The 15,515-nt window shown below is 41.0% G+C and overlaps 1 protein-coding gene across 1 annotated transcript; it reads left to right on the top strand.

Moving 5' to 3' along the window:
- Positions 1–18: 18 nt before the first annotated feature.
- POLR2B (RNA polymerase II subunit B) lies at positions 19–15,500 on the top strand (the record flags this gene model as incomplete). The annotated part of the gene is made up of 20 exons (XM_010709838.2): positions 19–92; positions 2,408–2,558; positions 5,000–5,112; positions 5,367–5,586; positions 6,738–6,896; positions 7,928–8,092; positions 8,586–8,782; positions 9,549–9,668; positions 9,998–10,184; positions 10,314–10,457; positions 10,795–10,934; positions 11,036–11,147; positions 11,467–11,621; positions 11,870–12,068; positions 12,192–12,360; positions 12,822–12,918; positions 14,234–14,328; positions 14,602–14,852; positions 14,936–15,025; positions 15,315–15,500. Coding segments are annotated over exons 1-20 (3,021 nt in total), but the record flags the coding sequence as incomplete, so codon positions are not given.
- Between the last annotated feature and the right edge of the window lie 15 nt (positions 15,501–15,515).

The following is a 15,515-nucleotide window of genomic DNA, read 5'->3' as shown; positions in this document are numbered from 1 at the left end:
GTTCCCGCTTCCCCCGCAGATATGCAATACGATGAAGACGATGACGAGATCACCCCCGACCTGTGGCAGGAGGCGTGCTGGATTGTCATTAGGTGATGCCCCGCTCGCTGTGCCGGTGGGACGGGTACGGCGCGGCGCACTGAGGCCGCGGGATTTGCTAGGCGGGCCGCGTGTTTCGGCCTTTGGGGAGTGGAGGTGCGACCAGCTGGGCTTGCAGGGTCGTTGTTTGGGTTAGCAACACCCTGGTTGGGGGGGGTTTACAGCGCAGTAGTATTAGCAGTGCAGCCGGCAGGAGGTGGTCGGCCCTCTGGGCGCAGTCCTGGTGAGGCCGCACCTCCGTTACTGTGTTCAGTTGCGGGCCCCTCACTACACGAAAGACATGGGGGCCTGCAGTGTGTCCAGAGAAGGGCAACAGCGCTGAGTCTGGAGCACAAGTCTTATGGGAGCGGCTGAGGGAGCTGGGGTTGCTCAGTCTGGAGAAGAGGAGGCTCAGGGGAGACCTTATGGCTCTCTGCAGCTGCCTGAAAGGAGGTTGTGGTGAGGTGGGGGTTTGATTTTTCTTCTTGGGAACAGCCTTATATTTTGCCAGGGGATTTTCAGATTGGGTATTAGGAAACACTTCTCAGAAAGAGTGGCTCAGATGAACAAAACGGAGTGCAAGGTCTTGCACCTGGGTTGTGGCAACGCCCGCTATCAGTACAAACTGGGAACTGGTGGTTGGCAAGCTGGACTCTAGTCAGCAGTGTGCCCTTGCAGCTGAGAAAGCCAGCTGTGTCCTGGGCTGCATCAAAAGAAGTGTGGCCAGCAGGGTGGGGGAGGTGATCTTGCCCACTAATCAGTGCTCATGAGACCTCACCTGGATGTGCATTAGCAGTGCAGGAGAGACACAGACCTGTTTGAGCATGTTCAGAGGAGGGCCACAAAAGCGATCCAAGGGATGGAACCCCTTCCCTCTAAGGACAGGCTGAGAGTGCTGGGGCTGTTCAGCCTGGAGAAGAGAAAGCTCCAGTGAGACCTGAGAGCAGCCTTTCCGGGGGGTTCTAAGAAAGGACATAGACACTTTAGCAGATTCTGTTGTGATAAGACAAGGGAAAATGGTTTTAAACTAAAATAAGAGCGATGAGGCACCAGAACAAGTTGCTTGTGGTGGAAATCCTGTCCCTGGAGACATTCAGGGGGGTCTGATGTGGCTGTAGGTGTCCTTGTTTCTTTTAGGAGAATTGGACTGTATGACCTTTAAAGGTCCCTTCCAATTCAAACATTACTGTGATTCTCATGCACTGGCACAAGCTGCTCAGGGAGGTGGTGTAGTCACCATCCTTGGAGATGTGCCACTGAGGGACACCCTTGGTGGGATGGGTAGGAGGTTGGATTAGCTAATCCTAGTGGGTTTTTTCCAACTTGAATGATTCAGTGATTCTAAGTAGGAAGTCATTCTGATTCCACACCATACATGTCATGTTGCCCACTGCTGTCACATGTAAGGAAACTAGGATGCAGCTGCGCTACCAGGTCAGTGCTTTCCCAGCAGAACGCCAGCAGCCAGGCCCCGTGGCTTCTCATGCTTTAAGAAGTGGGCACCATAAGCAAAAAGTGTTTCTATTCTGAACAGAAGTCTTTCCCTGTGTGCAGTGGCGATAGAGAGCAGCAAAGCCAAGGTAGCGTGAGATCTCTAAGTGGTTTCAGAGCTCTGTGGCACAGAACCTATATGTTCAGGTCATCCTGTTAAAAATGAGAATGCAGGGCTTGGAATGTTGGCTTTGGTTTCGTAACTGGGATGTGTTGGGTTGTGTCTAGGTCACACAAAAGCTAGGGAAAATCTAGAGAAGAAGTGAAGCTGGAAATCTGTGTGGCTGGAATAGAGGTTATCCAAGCTAAGGAACTTGGCTTAGATTGGAAGGGCCCCTAAAGCCCACCCAGCCCTAACCCCCTGCTGCAGGCTGGTTGCCCCCACTGGATCAGGCTGCCCCAGAGCACCATCCAACCTGGCCCTGGGATGGGGAAATGTCTGGGAATTCTTACTTAGGAGGCTGCAATTGCAGGCACTCAGTTTACCGCAGCTTAGAAAATACATTGAAACAAAGTCATTTACATCTGTTGTTGAGAATCTTTCATGAGGTTTGTGATAATGTTTCCTTTGGAATTTAAGGTAGGGTGCATACACGGCTCAGCCAGGAGGTGGCAGCAAGTCTGTCACTTTGCAGTGCATCTTCAAACACCAATGAGAATTGAGTTTACTTTTCTGAGCATCTACGTATGTAACCTGTGCCTCAGGCGAAAAGTGTTTTCTTACTGTATTTCAGAGCTTTTGAAGATTTTGTAATAAATGTATATTAAGCTTGCTGGCAAAATACATTAATTAAATTAAGGTATCTTGTTTATTTATTTCTTTATTTTTTTCCTGTAGCTCCTATTTTGATGAAAAAGGTTTAGTCAGGCAACAGTTGGATTCTTTTGATGAATTTATTCAGATGTCTGTGCAGAGAATTGTTGAAGATGCTCCACCAATTGATTTACAAGCAGAAGCCCAGCATGCCACAGGAGAAGTGGAAGAACCGGTAAGTGGAGGTGATGGGTTTTCATAAGCAAAATGATTTCCCCTTGGGTAGGTGGGTTCTATTCTACCTCTGTCTTGGGAGACTGAAGTACATCTGTCTGAGTTAGGACACAGCCAGGAGGACACAAGTGTAAACTGTTTAGATTCAGTAAGGTAATGAGTAACACCGCTCAGGATGGGAGCAGGCCTCACCAACAGGAGTTCAGTGGAGCAAGCCGGCTAGCCAAAATAAAACCAAGTTCTGGTGGGATTTTGGTTTTGGTAGCTTTACCGTGCTAGAAAAGGCTTAAGACTACAAAAGTTGTTGTTGCATCTGGGTTTTCTTACTTATAATCTTCTATTGGTACCATGTTCCAAATTATCTAAGGTCTCTTCTTTGTGAGGACTCTTCATGAAGCGTGTGAGGTTACAGTGCATGTTCTGCATTGACTGTGCTGCTTCTGTTGACTGTGATGCCTCCCATATGGTGCAGTTCCTGTTCTGCACGTGCCAAAAGCGATTATCCAGTTACTCAACCTTACTGCTTCCCTGTTGAGATTTAAGGGAACTTTAGGAGTTCTGAGAGTCAAATCTGTTACGTGTTTTGACTATTCCTTTCCATTTTTTTGCGTGTAAGCATTATTTAGGGAGAGTAACTGAGATTTCTTTTAGTTCCTCAGTTTGACATAATGTTCATTCTTGGGTAGATAAACACTCATAAATGTTTATCTCGCTGTAATTCCTCTGAATATTTCCTCTGTTACTCTGTGTATGTTATGTCTACGTTCCCTAGCCGTGCAGTTCTGCAGATGCTGTATGAGCTGTATGCAATTATGTATGGATCTCCAGCATATTATGTGCCTAACTTTGCCCAGAGTATAGTATTTGACTCGAGGGTATGTTTCTTGTTTTTATTAATCCAATTAAAGTTTTAAGAGTATGGTCTAAATGTGAGAAAAAGAAAACTTGATTTTTTCCTTCAGTTTTACTTGTTGTCAATCTCTTGCCTAATTGGAGAACGCTGGATTAATTAAAGGAGACTGAGTATGATTGGACTAATCTGAGGTGACTTCTTGTTTCTCCCTCCGTCCGTGTTCAGCCTTGCATTTTGAGTGCAGCTCGGGCAGTATGTTTTATAGCACATTAAAGTGTTTTACAACCATGCTGAGAGATGGGAATTACAGTAAATGTGTGTTTTGTGTGCTTATATGAAAACTTGTGAAAGTTATTTCGCACAACTACTGCTGCAAATCCAGGAGAAAAGTGTTTCTTTGGGTGAGAATTGAGGGCTAGCTGTGCTAGAGCAAGTGTAGCTTTGGTGGTGTGCTACAGCAGACTCCTTATGGCTCAGATACAGTTAGATGACTGCATGGAACTCAAGTTTTGCTTTAGTAATAGATATTCTCAGCTGGCTTCTAGATGGTGAGGTGGTAGCACTGTTGTTCTTAACTTGGCTTAGTTTCTGTTCTGCAAGTGGTCACACTGTGAAACAGGAACTCAAAGAAAGGCTTTCAAGGTAGAGGGTTTTTCAACTTGTTTACGTTCTGGTAGAATGATTGGTTTATGTTTCTATATCCTTAAATTTTAGTTGGCGAAGGAACGCTTTGAGAACATAGCAGCTCTAAAATCTCATTGCAGTGGGAATCTGAGGGATGATAGGCTCTCAGAGCAAAACAAACCTCCTGAGAATTGTTCTATTGCTGATAGGTGCCTGTCCCTTTCTTGACTTTGTTTTCTTAATGCTTTACTGTACTGTGTGAAAGGATTTCTGTGGAACTTAAAATGATTACATGTAATATACAATATGCATAAGAGTAAAGCTGTACAAAGACTCACGCTTTTTTGATGTGTCAGCTCATTGTTTGCGTTGAAGTAAATTTGCCTTTTTATTGTATACTTAGCAGTTTTATCTAAAGCTATGTCAACAATAAATATATACTGGACGTATGCTGTTTATTAATGTACTTCCTCTGAGTTAGTAGATTTTGAGTTAGTTAGCTGTTTTACAGGGAGACAACATTGTTTGGGTACCTTATATCCTATTATGGGTACCTTAACTCTACCAATGGTTTTGACACTTCAATTACCTCTATGTGTTTTTTATTAATGAGGTGCCTAGAAATTATTGAAAGGTCTTGAGTGATTGGCACTGAAACAGGCTGCTCAGAGATATGGTTGATGCCCTGTCCCTGGAGATTCTCAAGGCAAGACTGTATCAAGCCCTGGGCAACCTGATTTTGCTGTGGCGTCCCTGTCCATTGCAGGGGAGTTGGACTTTAAAGGTGCCTTCCAACTCCAAGGATTGATTGTATGATTTGCTTAGCTAGCCATCTGAAGGGGGATTGTTTTCACGCCCTGAGCTGAGGACATGCAGCAGCACTGGGTATTAAGCTCAAGGGCTGCTCCTGAATAACTAAGATGGATGTTTTGGCCATTGCAGATAAATGTTTTCTTGTTTTCCAGCCCCGGTATCTCCTGAAGTTTGAACAAATCTATCTCTCCAAACCTACACATTGGGAAAGAGATGGAGCACCGTCGCCTATGATGCCCAATGAAGCCAGGCTGAGAAACCTTACGTAAGAAACATCTCTGTGATGGTTAAAACACAAGGAAGGATTGGCTCTATGTTATTAACTGATAGTCTTTTTTTATTTAGTCATTTTGACAATGTAAGCATTACTGCTCTTATTACAGCGTCTAGTCGTTAAATCCAGATGATTTGATAACAATGCTCAGTATTACCAGTGAGTAGAATAATTACATTTGTCAGCTTTCTGCAAAGGCTGGAGTAGTAACTGATAAACAACACGATGGTATTTTTTTTCTGTAGGTATTCAGCCCCCTTATATGTGGATATAACTAAAACAGTTATTAAAGAAGGGGAGGATCAGTTACAGACACAACATCAGAAAACTTTTATAGGAAAAATTCCTATTATGTTACGATCAACGTACTGTTTGTTAAATGGCTTAACTGACCGTGATCTTTGTGAACTGAACGAATGCCCTCTGGATCCGGGTGGCTATTTTATCATTAATGGATCAGAAAAGGTAAGGGATGATACTTCGCATAGTTGTCTTTACAGGCACTGGAAATTCTGTTACTTATTTCCAATTCTTTTGCCGGGAACATAAACATTTTAATTACTGCAGGTAGTCCTAATCTTGGAGAAAGATTAACTTAATCTTTTGCTAGGACTTTGGGAACCGATTTTTCTTCTCCTAGGTGCATTATTTTTTCCTACGTTGCAGAGCATCACACGCTCAAAAACATGATCACGTGTAGGAGGAAGGTATTTCTTCCCTCACAGTCTCCTCTGGGTTGTTCACAGCTGTATAGATGCATATTATAACAAGGTTAGGCTTATTCTGTTTCTTTCTTCCCTCTGTTGCTCCTGATTCAGCTTTAGCAGAGCATATCCTCTCCATATGCTTGTGCCTCAGCGACGAAACTGACAGCTTTTTGTTACTTGACACCTGGACAAATACAGCAAAAGAAAGGGAAAAATAGTGTTTGTTCTTGGAGGGAAAAAAAATCTAGCTTTTACTGTCAGAGCTGGCATTAGAATTTATTTGCGTGTTTAGTTCATTGACCTTGGAAACAGATAATGACATGCTTCCTTTATCAGTATTGTGGCTAAAAGTAATGCAAAGTTCTCAGCATGCTTAGCAGATGTGGTGAGTGTGTGTCAGAAAAGTGTTCTCTGAGTCTTTTTATTTTGGTTATTCTGTATTAACAAGACATACGTTTTGCCTAATGCTGAGCTTTGAAAGCGTGGAGTCTAGTCCAACTGAGTTTGGCAAATTGACTTCATGCTGTGAAGAGCTTATAATCAGGAGAGAGACAGACTTTTCACATGGTTTCCTAGCAATAGGACAAGGAGGAATGGGTTTAAACTAAAAGAGGAGATGTAGGTTAGATGTTAAAAGGAAATTATTTACTGAGAGGGCAGTGAGATGCTGGCACAGCTGCCCAGAGAGGCTGTGGGTGCCCCATCCCTGGAGGCATTCAAGACCAGGCTAGATGAGGCCCTGGGCAGCCTGAGCTGGTGCCTGTTCTAGTGGGTGGCAACCCTGCACATGGAAATAGGTGATCTTTATGGCCCTTTCCAACCCAAGCTATTACATGTTTCTATGATTCTATAAAGAAACCTTGTGCTAGTTATTATCATGTGTCATTTTGTGTTCTTGTCTCTACACAGGTTCTGATTGCTCAAGAAAAAATGGCTACAAACACAGTATATGTGTTTGCAAAAAAAGATTCCAAATATGCCTACACGGGAGAGTGTAGATCTTGTCTGGAAAATTCCTCGCGACCAACAAGTACTATATGGGTTAGCATGCTAGCCAGAGGTGGGCAGGTATGTCTGAGTAGTAATAATCCCCTTGCTGGGACTTGCATGGAAGGTTGTTTTTACAGGTTTTGATCCTGTCCTGTGTCTTCATGTCATTTACTTTGCAGTTTTGAAAAGAATTTTCTTCTGATAGTAAATTGTGAGAAGGTGAAATTACATGAAAACGTGTTCTGTTATGTCATAGATTAATGCCTGTCTCTGGGATGAATAACTTGGGGACTGAAATGATGGCTCTCTTTGTGCCACAGTAGGGTGGGGTTAAAAATCTTAGAACCAATTACTACAGATGAACTTTCAGGATATCCAAACACATTTCTACTTTTTGACAGAAGACAATAAGAACACATACCCTGTCTTTTTCAAAGACAGAAGTTTCAGATGTGTTTTGCAGCTCATGTATTAATTCATTCTTAAAATAAGTGTGTCCAGGCATCGTGCAGTGATTTCCCAGTGCCAGAACAGACTTGTGTGGGGGAATAGGTGCTATTCATAAGTTCAAAAGCAGAAAGTGCTGGTACTCATTTTCCATTGCACTGACTGTAGAGAAATTTCCAAGCGTTCAAAGAGCAGCTTTAACAGAATCCTTACACCTCTTTATTGGGAGGAGGGGCACTCTTCAGTGGTTGTCCTTCCGTGTCCTGAAATACCTGAACCTTTCTGAGGAGGAGGGAGCACGTACTTGAGTAATCATAAAAATGGAGTGTTGCACAGCTTTTCTAAGCTGGATTTAAGCTGATATGAGGAAAACGGAGTATGGATAGGAAGAAAACGATACAGGTGAACGAATGCTATTATTTAAATTCTTCTGTATGAGGAAGAACATTCAAGTTCTTTAGGCTTCTGAAGTTGGAAGTAGTTTTTCAAAAAATAGTCACTTACATGAAGTATCAGAATAGCTTCATAGTCTACTGAAAGTCCTATTTTCCTGTAGTGCTTGAATAAATGCATATGTAATACATCATCCAAGTTCAGAGAGAGTGTTTTATTTAAAGGCTAAATCATTTTAACCTAATGTATATTATTCCCTGTCTTTTTAGGGTGCAAAGAAGAGTGCTATTGGTCAGCGCATTGTAGCAACGTTGCCATATATCAAACAAGAAGTGCCAATCATAATTGTCTTTCGTGCACTTGGGTTTGTGTCTGACAGGGACATTTTAGAGCACATCATTTATGATTTTGAAGATCCAGAAATGATGGAAATGGTAATACGTTAAATAACTTATTTTCTAGCTTAACATTATGCGATGTTCTGGTGTGGCTACTCTTATATTAGTCAGTATTTTGCTCATTTTTCAGTTTAATTTATTGTCTATTAGAAGCCTGAAAAACTTTCTGCTTTACCCATTCCAATGAGTGTTTTAGGTGAACAAATCACAGTGGAAATCGTAAAGAGCTAGTGAATACTTGGAGAGGCAGGTTCTTATCCTGCTATCCTTGACTATAATTGTAAAATCTCCATTTATGTCTGAATCAGCAACAGGCCTAGAAAATATTTGAATGAGAACTGTTGTCTGAAGCCTTAACTAATTTTTGTGTGCTTCCCACATGCTCTGTTATGTTTTGAAAGAGCTGCTGTAGTAAAGCCAGAAAACAGTAATTAGCACTTCCTGAAAAGAATCGTTAGCAAGCTCCTGCATAGTTTCTACCCCAGTGAGCACCATAAGCTTCAGGGTTTTGCTGTAATTTGTTCATTAGGTTAAGCCTTCTCTGGATGAAGCCTTTGTCATTCAGGAGCAAAACGTTGCTCTGAACTTCATTGGATCAAGAGGTGCAAAGCCAGGTGTCACCAAGGAGAAGAGAATCAAGTACGCTAAGGAAGTCCTGCAGAAAGAAATGCTTCCACATGTTGGTGTCAGTGACTTCTGTGAAACCAAGAAGGCCTATTTTCTAGGGTATGTTGGTATGTTCTCAAGTGTGCTGTCACACCTGCAGTTGGTCACTGAATACAGATTTGATGTGCGTGTTTGGAAAAGCACTCTGAATAGAAGTTTGTTTTTAACCTCAGTCTTCTGGATACTCAGTGATGAATTTTAGGATGTTTGCTTTCCTAGCTGAGAAAATGCAAATGATGATAAAACAGAGAATTAGAAACAGAGCAAAATTAGAGAATGAAAGCCCCCAACACTTCCTGGATTCAAAGATGTGATGATAATGATCAAGTATTCCTTTTCACATCTCTTTGGGTGAAAAATATACAGAGGTTGCTAGTTAAATTGTAGGAAGTGATAACTATTGACAAGCTGTATGTAATATAAACCCACTCTTTAAAACCTTTAGAGCATCTTCTTAATCACTGCTTATTGTTATGCAGATAAACCACAACATTGGGTGACTTGTCATTTTACTTCAAATACTATGTTGTGTTCACAGTCTCACAAGCTTAAACACAGACTTATTATTGTCCAGGGCAGACATGTAGCAGAAGATGCATTGCCATCATGATGCAAATACTAACTTTGTTTCAGTTATCTAAAATTTTAGTGTTACTCAGTTCTGAGGACATAAGTACTGAGGTGACCTGCCTTAGAGCAGCAGTGTTTTAACTTAATCTAAAATGGGCAACCTTTAGGAAACAGTTCACTAACGTATTTAATAAAGGTATGTATTCTTTGTTGTGAATGTCTGCTGATGGTTTAAAATATGAACTTATTTCTTTAGGTATATGGTTCATAGATTGTTGTTGGCTGCACTGGGCAGAAGGGAGCTTGATGACAGAGATCATTATGGCAACAAAAGGCTGGATCTTGCTGGGCCACTGCTGGCTTTTCTGTTCAGAGGGTAAATATATTCTTTGGAGATAATTAATAGAAGATTCATTGCCAGTTCTGGGCTTCTAAATAAATCGGACTATTTATTGAGGCTGATAGGCAGTCTTGGGCACCTCAGCTTATATCTGATCGTGGCTTTGTTTCAGCTTGTTTTGAAGCATGTATTGTGCTTGTTCTCAAGCAGATTAGTTTGGTGCTTGCTGTTTTGTTTTTCTCCTTTTCCCTCTGTTACAAATCACTTCTGCTAAGAAGACCGGTGACTTTTTTTTTCCCATTCTATGTTGAGTAGGCTGAATTGATACAGTACTGTTTAATCTTATTTCTTGACATCTTCTCCAGAATGTTTAAGAATTTGCTGAAGGAAGTGAGAATATATGCACAAAAGTTTATTGACAGAGGGAAGGATTTCAACTTGGAGCTGGCAATTAAAACGAGAATTATTTCTGATGGTTTGAAATATTCACTGGCCACTGGAAACTGGGGTGATCAGAAGAAAGCTCATCAGGCCAGAGCAGGTGTATCTCAGGTACAATTTTAGTTCTTTTCAAATACATCATTTCTGGAAGCTGTTGATGCTTTGTCTAAGGTATTGTGATACCTGCCAGAACACCACAGATAGGAAGCTTTGCCTAACTGAGTTCCTTGTTACATTCAGGTGTTAAACCGCCTGACTTTTGCATCAACACTTTCCCATCTGAGACGCCTGAATTCTCCAATTGGTAGAGATGGAAAGCTAGCAAAGCCCAGGCAGCTGCACAATACGCTGTGGGGAATGGTTTGCCCAGCTGAGACTCCAGAGGTAACGAACATCATATTTTCGTCACTACTTATTGTCTGCCAGACTGCTTTTATCTGGTGGTCATTTTGTGGCTGATGATTTTAGTCATTCCAACCTTTAATGGTTCTGTGATTATGATCATGGCAATTTAAGTGATTACCTGCACTTCACCTGAAATACTGACACGAACACTTAACTTTATAGCTAACTTTGTATTTGAGTGGTAGAAACAAAATACATTAAATAGCATATTTTGTGTACAGTTCCTTGAGGGCTTGAAACAGTTCTCTGGACTTGGTTTGGAAGATGGGGAAGTCTTTTGGTTTGGAAATGCAAAATAATCTTATGTTTCTCCTAGGGTCACGCAGTAGGACTTGTGAAGAACTTAGCCCTGATGGCTTACATTTCTGTGGGGTCTCAGCCATCCCCAATTTTGGAATTCTTGGAAGAGTGGAGTATGGAAAACCTGGAAGAAATATCTCCAGCAGCAATCGCAGAGTATGTGCAAACGAAATTACTTGAACAGACATAAGGCGCTTATTACCTGCACAGTGCTTCAGGGTTTTGTGTTTTTTTTGCTTTATTTTTCCTCTTTTTAGTGCTACCAAGATTTTTGTTAATGGCTGCTGGGTAGGAATACACAAAGATCCAGAGCAGCTTATGAATACCCTAAGGAAGCTCCGTCGTCAGATGGATATAATTGTGTCAGAGGTACAACTTCAAGACTTGGGGGTCTTTGGAGATGAGGGAGGGCAGTATATTGGGACTGCTTTGAAGACTCTAAATAGCATTGTTTGCACGTGTTTCTTTTTTTTGGTTCATTTGTTAAGAGTAACCAGTTGAAAAAATGCTCATTGAAAAGACTTAAAAATAATCTCTTGAAATGCTTTTTTTTTTTTTTTGTGTGAGTGTTAATGTTTGTTCTGTTCTGCTGGCAACACGTGGAGAGCCTTTGAATTTGGGAACTTTGTTATCCTATTTTGTACTCTATAATTCAGATTCCAGGCTGAGACTTGGCTTTCTTGTGCAGGTCTCAATGATTAGGGATATTCGTGAGCGAGAAATCCGCATCTATACTGATGCAGGCAGAATTTGCCGACCTCTTCTAATTGTGGAAAAGCAGAAGTTGCTGTTGAAGAAAAGGCACATTGACCAACTGAAGGAACGAGAGTATAACAATTACAGGTGAGAGACATTTCTGAAATGTAACTCAGTATCTAATTTTCCAGCTGTGAAGCTGCAAGTTCCTTTAAATTGAAGGTGAAAATGTTTAAAGCTTAGAGCAGTGCAAAGATGCTTTTGCTGCGTAACAACTTAATTCACTTTTGATACAACTAATGCAGCTGTAGTAATGATAAGGCAGAGAAATCCTTGTTACTGGTGGAGTGACCCATTTTATGTGTGTGTTAAGTACTTCAAACATTGATTATTAGTTGGCAGGACCTTGTGGCCAGTGGTGTAGTAGAGTACATCGATACACTGGAAGAAGAGACTGTGATGCTGGCCATGACTCCAGATGACTTGCAGGAGAAGGGTGTTGCATATTGTTCAACATATACCCACTGTGAGATTCACCCATCCATGATCCTGGGAGTGTGTGCATCTATTATTCCTTTCCCCGATCACAACCAGGTCAGTGCATCACTTCTGCCATCCTGCTTATAAGATTGATAGGAAACCCACAGGTGTATGCGTTCTAACAGCCATATGTGCATATATAAATATCTATGTTGCTGTCTTTCCTTGCCTGTCTAGTCTCCTAGGAACACATACCAGTCTGCTATGGGTAAACAGGCAATGGGAGTCTACATTACAAACTTCCATGTTCGTATGGACACGCTGGCCCATGTTCTGTACTATCCTCAGAAGCCCCTTGTAACAACACGCTCCATGGAGTACTTGCGATTCAGAGAGTTACCAGCAGGTACGTTGTCAGTTCATAATTAGTATTCTTTTTGTTTAATATTTAGTTTAAACTGTCGTAAATGTATGCATAATACCTAAATATTTAGCAAATCTATGCAATCTAAAAAGGAATTTTGGGTTAAATGTTAACTTACAGCTTGGCGCTTAGTCTACAGTGTTTCTAGTGTTGCAGCTAAAACTCCTTTTCCATGTAGTTGGCTAAAATGGAAATTGGAAAGGATGTGTTTCCTGTGTAGGTTCTCCACATGAGGTCACTCCTGACTTGATAAATTTAATCTCTCTTTGTACCCAGAGTTGCATTTACTGATACAGCATGGCTTTTTCACATGGGATGTGGAGATTATATCTTAAGAAAGGGTTGAGCAGGTTCACTGTGAAGAGACGGGGTTATTTTAATTGTAAGGAATGCCTGTCTGATATGTATTCATGTTTTCACAGTATTCACTCAATGTATTACAGGTATCAATTCAATCGTAGCCATTGCATCATATACAGGCTATAACCAGGAAGATTCTGTCATCATGAACCGTTCTGCTGTTGACAGAGGCTTCTTCAGGTGTGATTTCTCAAATTTTTGAACTGTTGGAAAACTGAAATAAGTACTATAGTGAGTTGTCCAGAGGCTCAGGGAAAGTTTGTCTTGCACTGGAAGGTATCCTTAAAAATGGGGGTGGAGGGAGTTTCAGAACGAAGAATTCACATTCAGAAGAATGATGGGTGTTTGTCTTAGCAAAAGTCAGTCAGTAATGGTTCATCTTTTGTGTAGCTTGACTTCCCACTCTGCATTCCTGGCTCTTCCCTTTTGGTCTTGTTTTTTTTGTGTTATTTGTTCTGTTTATGCTGGTTAAATGAAAACATGTTCTGAGTTTTTGTTCTGTGAGCTGCTAATTACGTGAACTCCTTAATGACAATATTGTAGCTTTGTAATAAAACAGTATTTTGTAGCACAGCAGTTGCTATCAGTGAGGATTGGCATGTTCCTCTCCTTAGGAACTGCTGTTGAGACACCTGGTGGCTGATGTGACTGTGCATTATTGCTTGATTTTAGATGACTGTTTAGCTGTATAACCTTAACTGGTCAACAGATTTCTGTTTTTATTCATTTTTTTGAACCCAAAAATTGTGTGCTAAGTGTCTTGCACCTGCCACCTTCTAATATAGAGTGAGTATGGGACTGTTAGATTTCTGTTGTTCGTGTGAAACTTGTGTGGAATCTTGTGCATTCATGGGAGCAATTATATGTGAATTATACTGTTCTTAAAGGTTGTGGCTTTAGTGTGCTAGCAAGCAGCACAGCAAAAATATCCAAAGGCTCAGAAAGAAGTCTATATAAATGCTAAGATTTCCACTGAAACTCAGCATTGCAAGATAGCAGAAGTAAAAGCGCTTGCAAAATGGTGGAGTTAAGAAGAAAAGTAATAGGAGATTGATTTGATGAAGATCAAGGGCTTTGAACACCCTGATGTAGCTGTAGGTGTCCCTGTACATTGCAGGGGAGTCAGACCAGATGACCTTTAAAGGTCCCTCCCAGCACAAATTCTCTGATTCTAAGATGGGAATCGGCCTTAGGAGCAATAACTGCTTTGTAGATGGGGAACATCTTCCCAGTTCAAAATAAAGCATGTTTTTTATAGGTATTTTGTCAGTGTCTAAAAAGTGACCATTAAAATGCCATCTGAAACTTATGTATTTGTTTGTTGAGGTTTTTTTTTAAAAGGACTTTAAAGGAAAGGTTGTGTGGCATGTGTTTTGGTTGTCATAGTGACAGTAGCTTTAATACTTGGCAAAATGGTGCTTTAAATGAAATTGGCATGTACAGATGAGGGAAAGTGATGCTGGTTTCACAGAGAATATATCTGTCTTTGTTTCAGATCTGTGTTCTATCGCTCCTACAAAGAGCAAGAGTCCAAAAAAGGATATGACCAAGAGGAAGTTTTTGAGAAGCCTACCCGTGAGACTTGTCAAGGTAAGCTAAAGCAGGGTATGGAGACTGAGTTTGTTGATTACATTTGTGTAGAGATGATTGCTGTTGAACTGATTCAGTTTTTGAGACGCATTAAATAGCAGAAATGTGTGTGTTAATAGGAAAATGCATCAGCTGAGATGTTAATATTATCTTTAGACATTTTATCATCAGCAGGCTAAAACTGTAAGCAGATTGGTTGAATTTCTACAAACCACCCAAGTCTTTATGCTGAAGAACTTGGGAATCTATTTTTAACTTTTTCTGTCCCCCAAGGTATGAGACATGCAATCTATGACAAACTTGATGACGATGGTTTGATTGCACCTGGAGTACGTGTGTCTGGGGACGATGTCATCATTGGCAAAACAGTAACTCTGCCAGAAAACGAAGATGAACTGGAAAGCACTAACAGGCGCTTCACCAAGAGAGACTGTAGCACTTTTCTGCGAACTAGCGAGACTGGTATTGTAGATCAGGTCATGGTAACTCTTAACCAGGAAGGATACAAGTTCTGCAAGATCAGGGTGAGCACCAACCCGTACGTGTTTTCTACTTAACTTTTTTCTGTATCTAATTTACCCATTTAATGTTTTCCGACGGTTCACAGGTTCGGTCTGTGAGAATCCCTCAAATAGGAGATAAATTTGCCAGCAGGCATGGTCAGAAAGGAACCTGTGGTATCCAGTACAGGCAAGAGGTAGTGATTCTTTTTTTTTTTTTTTTTAAATAATACTTTTATTAACGTTTTCATCTTCTGTGTTTTTAGCATTGAAACCAACATGAGTGAGTAATCTGTAGAACATGTACTGGGGTGCAAAATGTGGATTTAAATTTGTGTAGGATGTGTTCAGAAAGGGATGCTACTGTTCCTTACAGTGGTATCTCAGGGCCCTTGAAATACTTTCAAGATACAGTTAGAATCTATGGACTGCTTTTCTTAAAGCTGGTGTGCTGGGAAGTACTGACTGCCTGTTTTGGTACTCTAGGATATGCCCTTCACCTGTGAAGGCATCACACCAGATATCATCATTAACCCTCATGCCATCCCTTCCCGCATGACCATTGGTCACTTGATTGAATGTCTTCAGGGGAAGGTAAGAAGAATGTTTTATGCTGCATGTTTTAAGGAATATGAGTTAATATACATATATATATATATATATATATATATATATACACACACACAC

The sequence above is a fragment of the Meleagris gallopavo genome, chromosome 4 (genome assembly GCF_000146605.3).
Source record: "Meleagris gallopavo isolate NT-WF06-2002-E0010 breed Aviagen turkey brand Nicholas breeding stock chromosome 4, Turkey_5.1, whole genome shotgun sequence".
NCBI lineage: Eukaryota > Metazoa > Chordata > Aves > Galliformes > Phasianidae > Meleagris > Meleagris gallopavo.
This window is presented reverse-complemented; position numbering and strand designations above follow the sequence as displayed.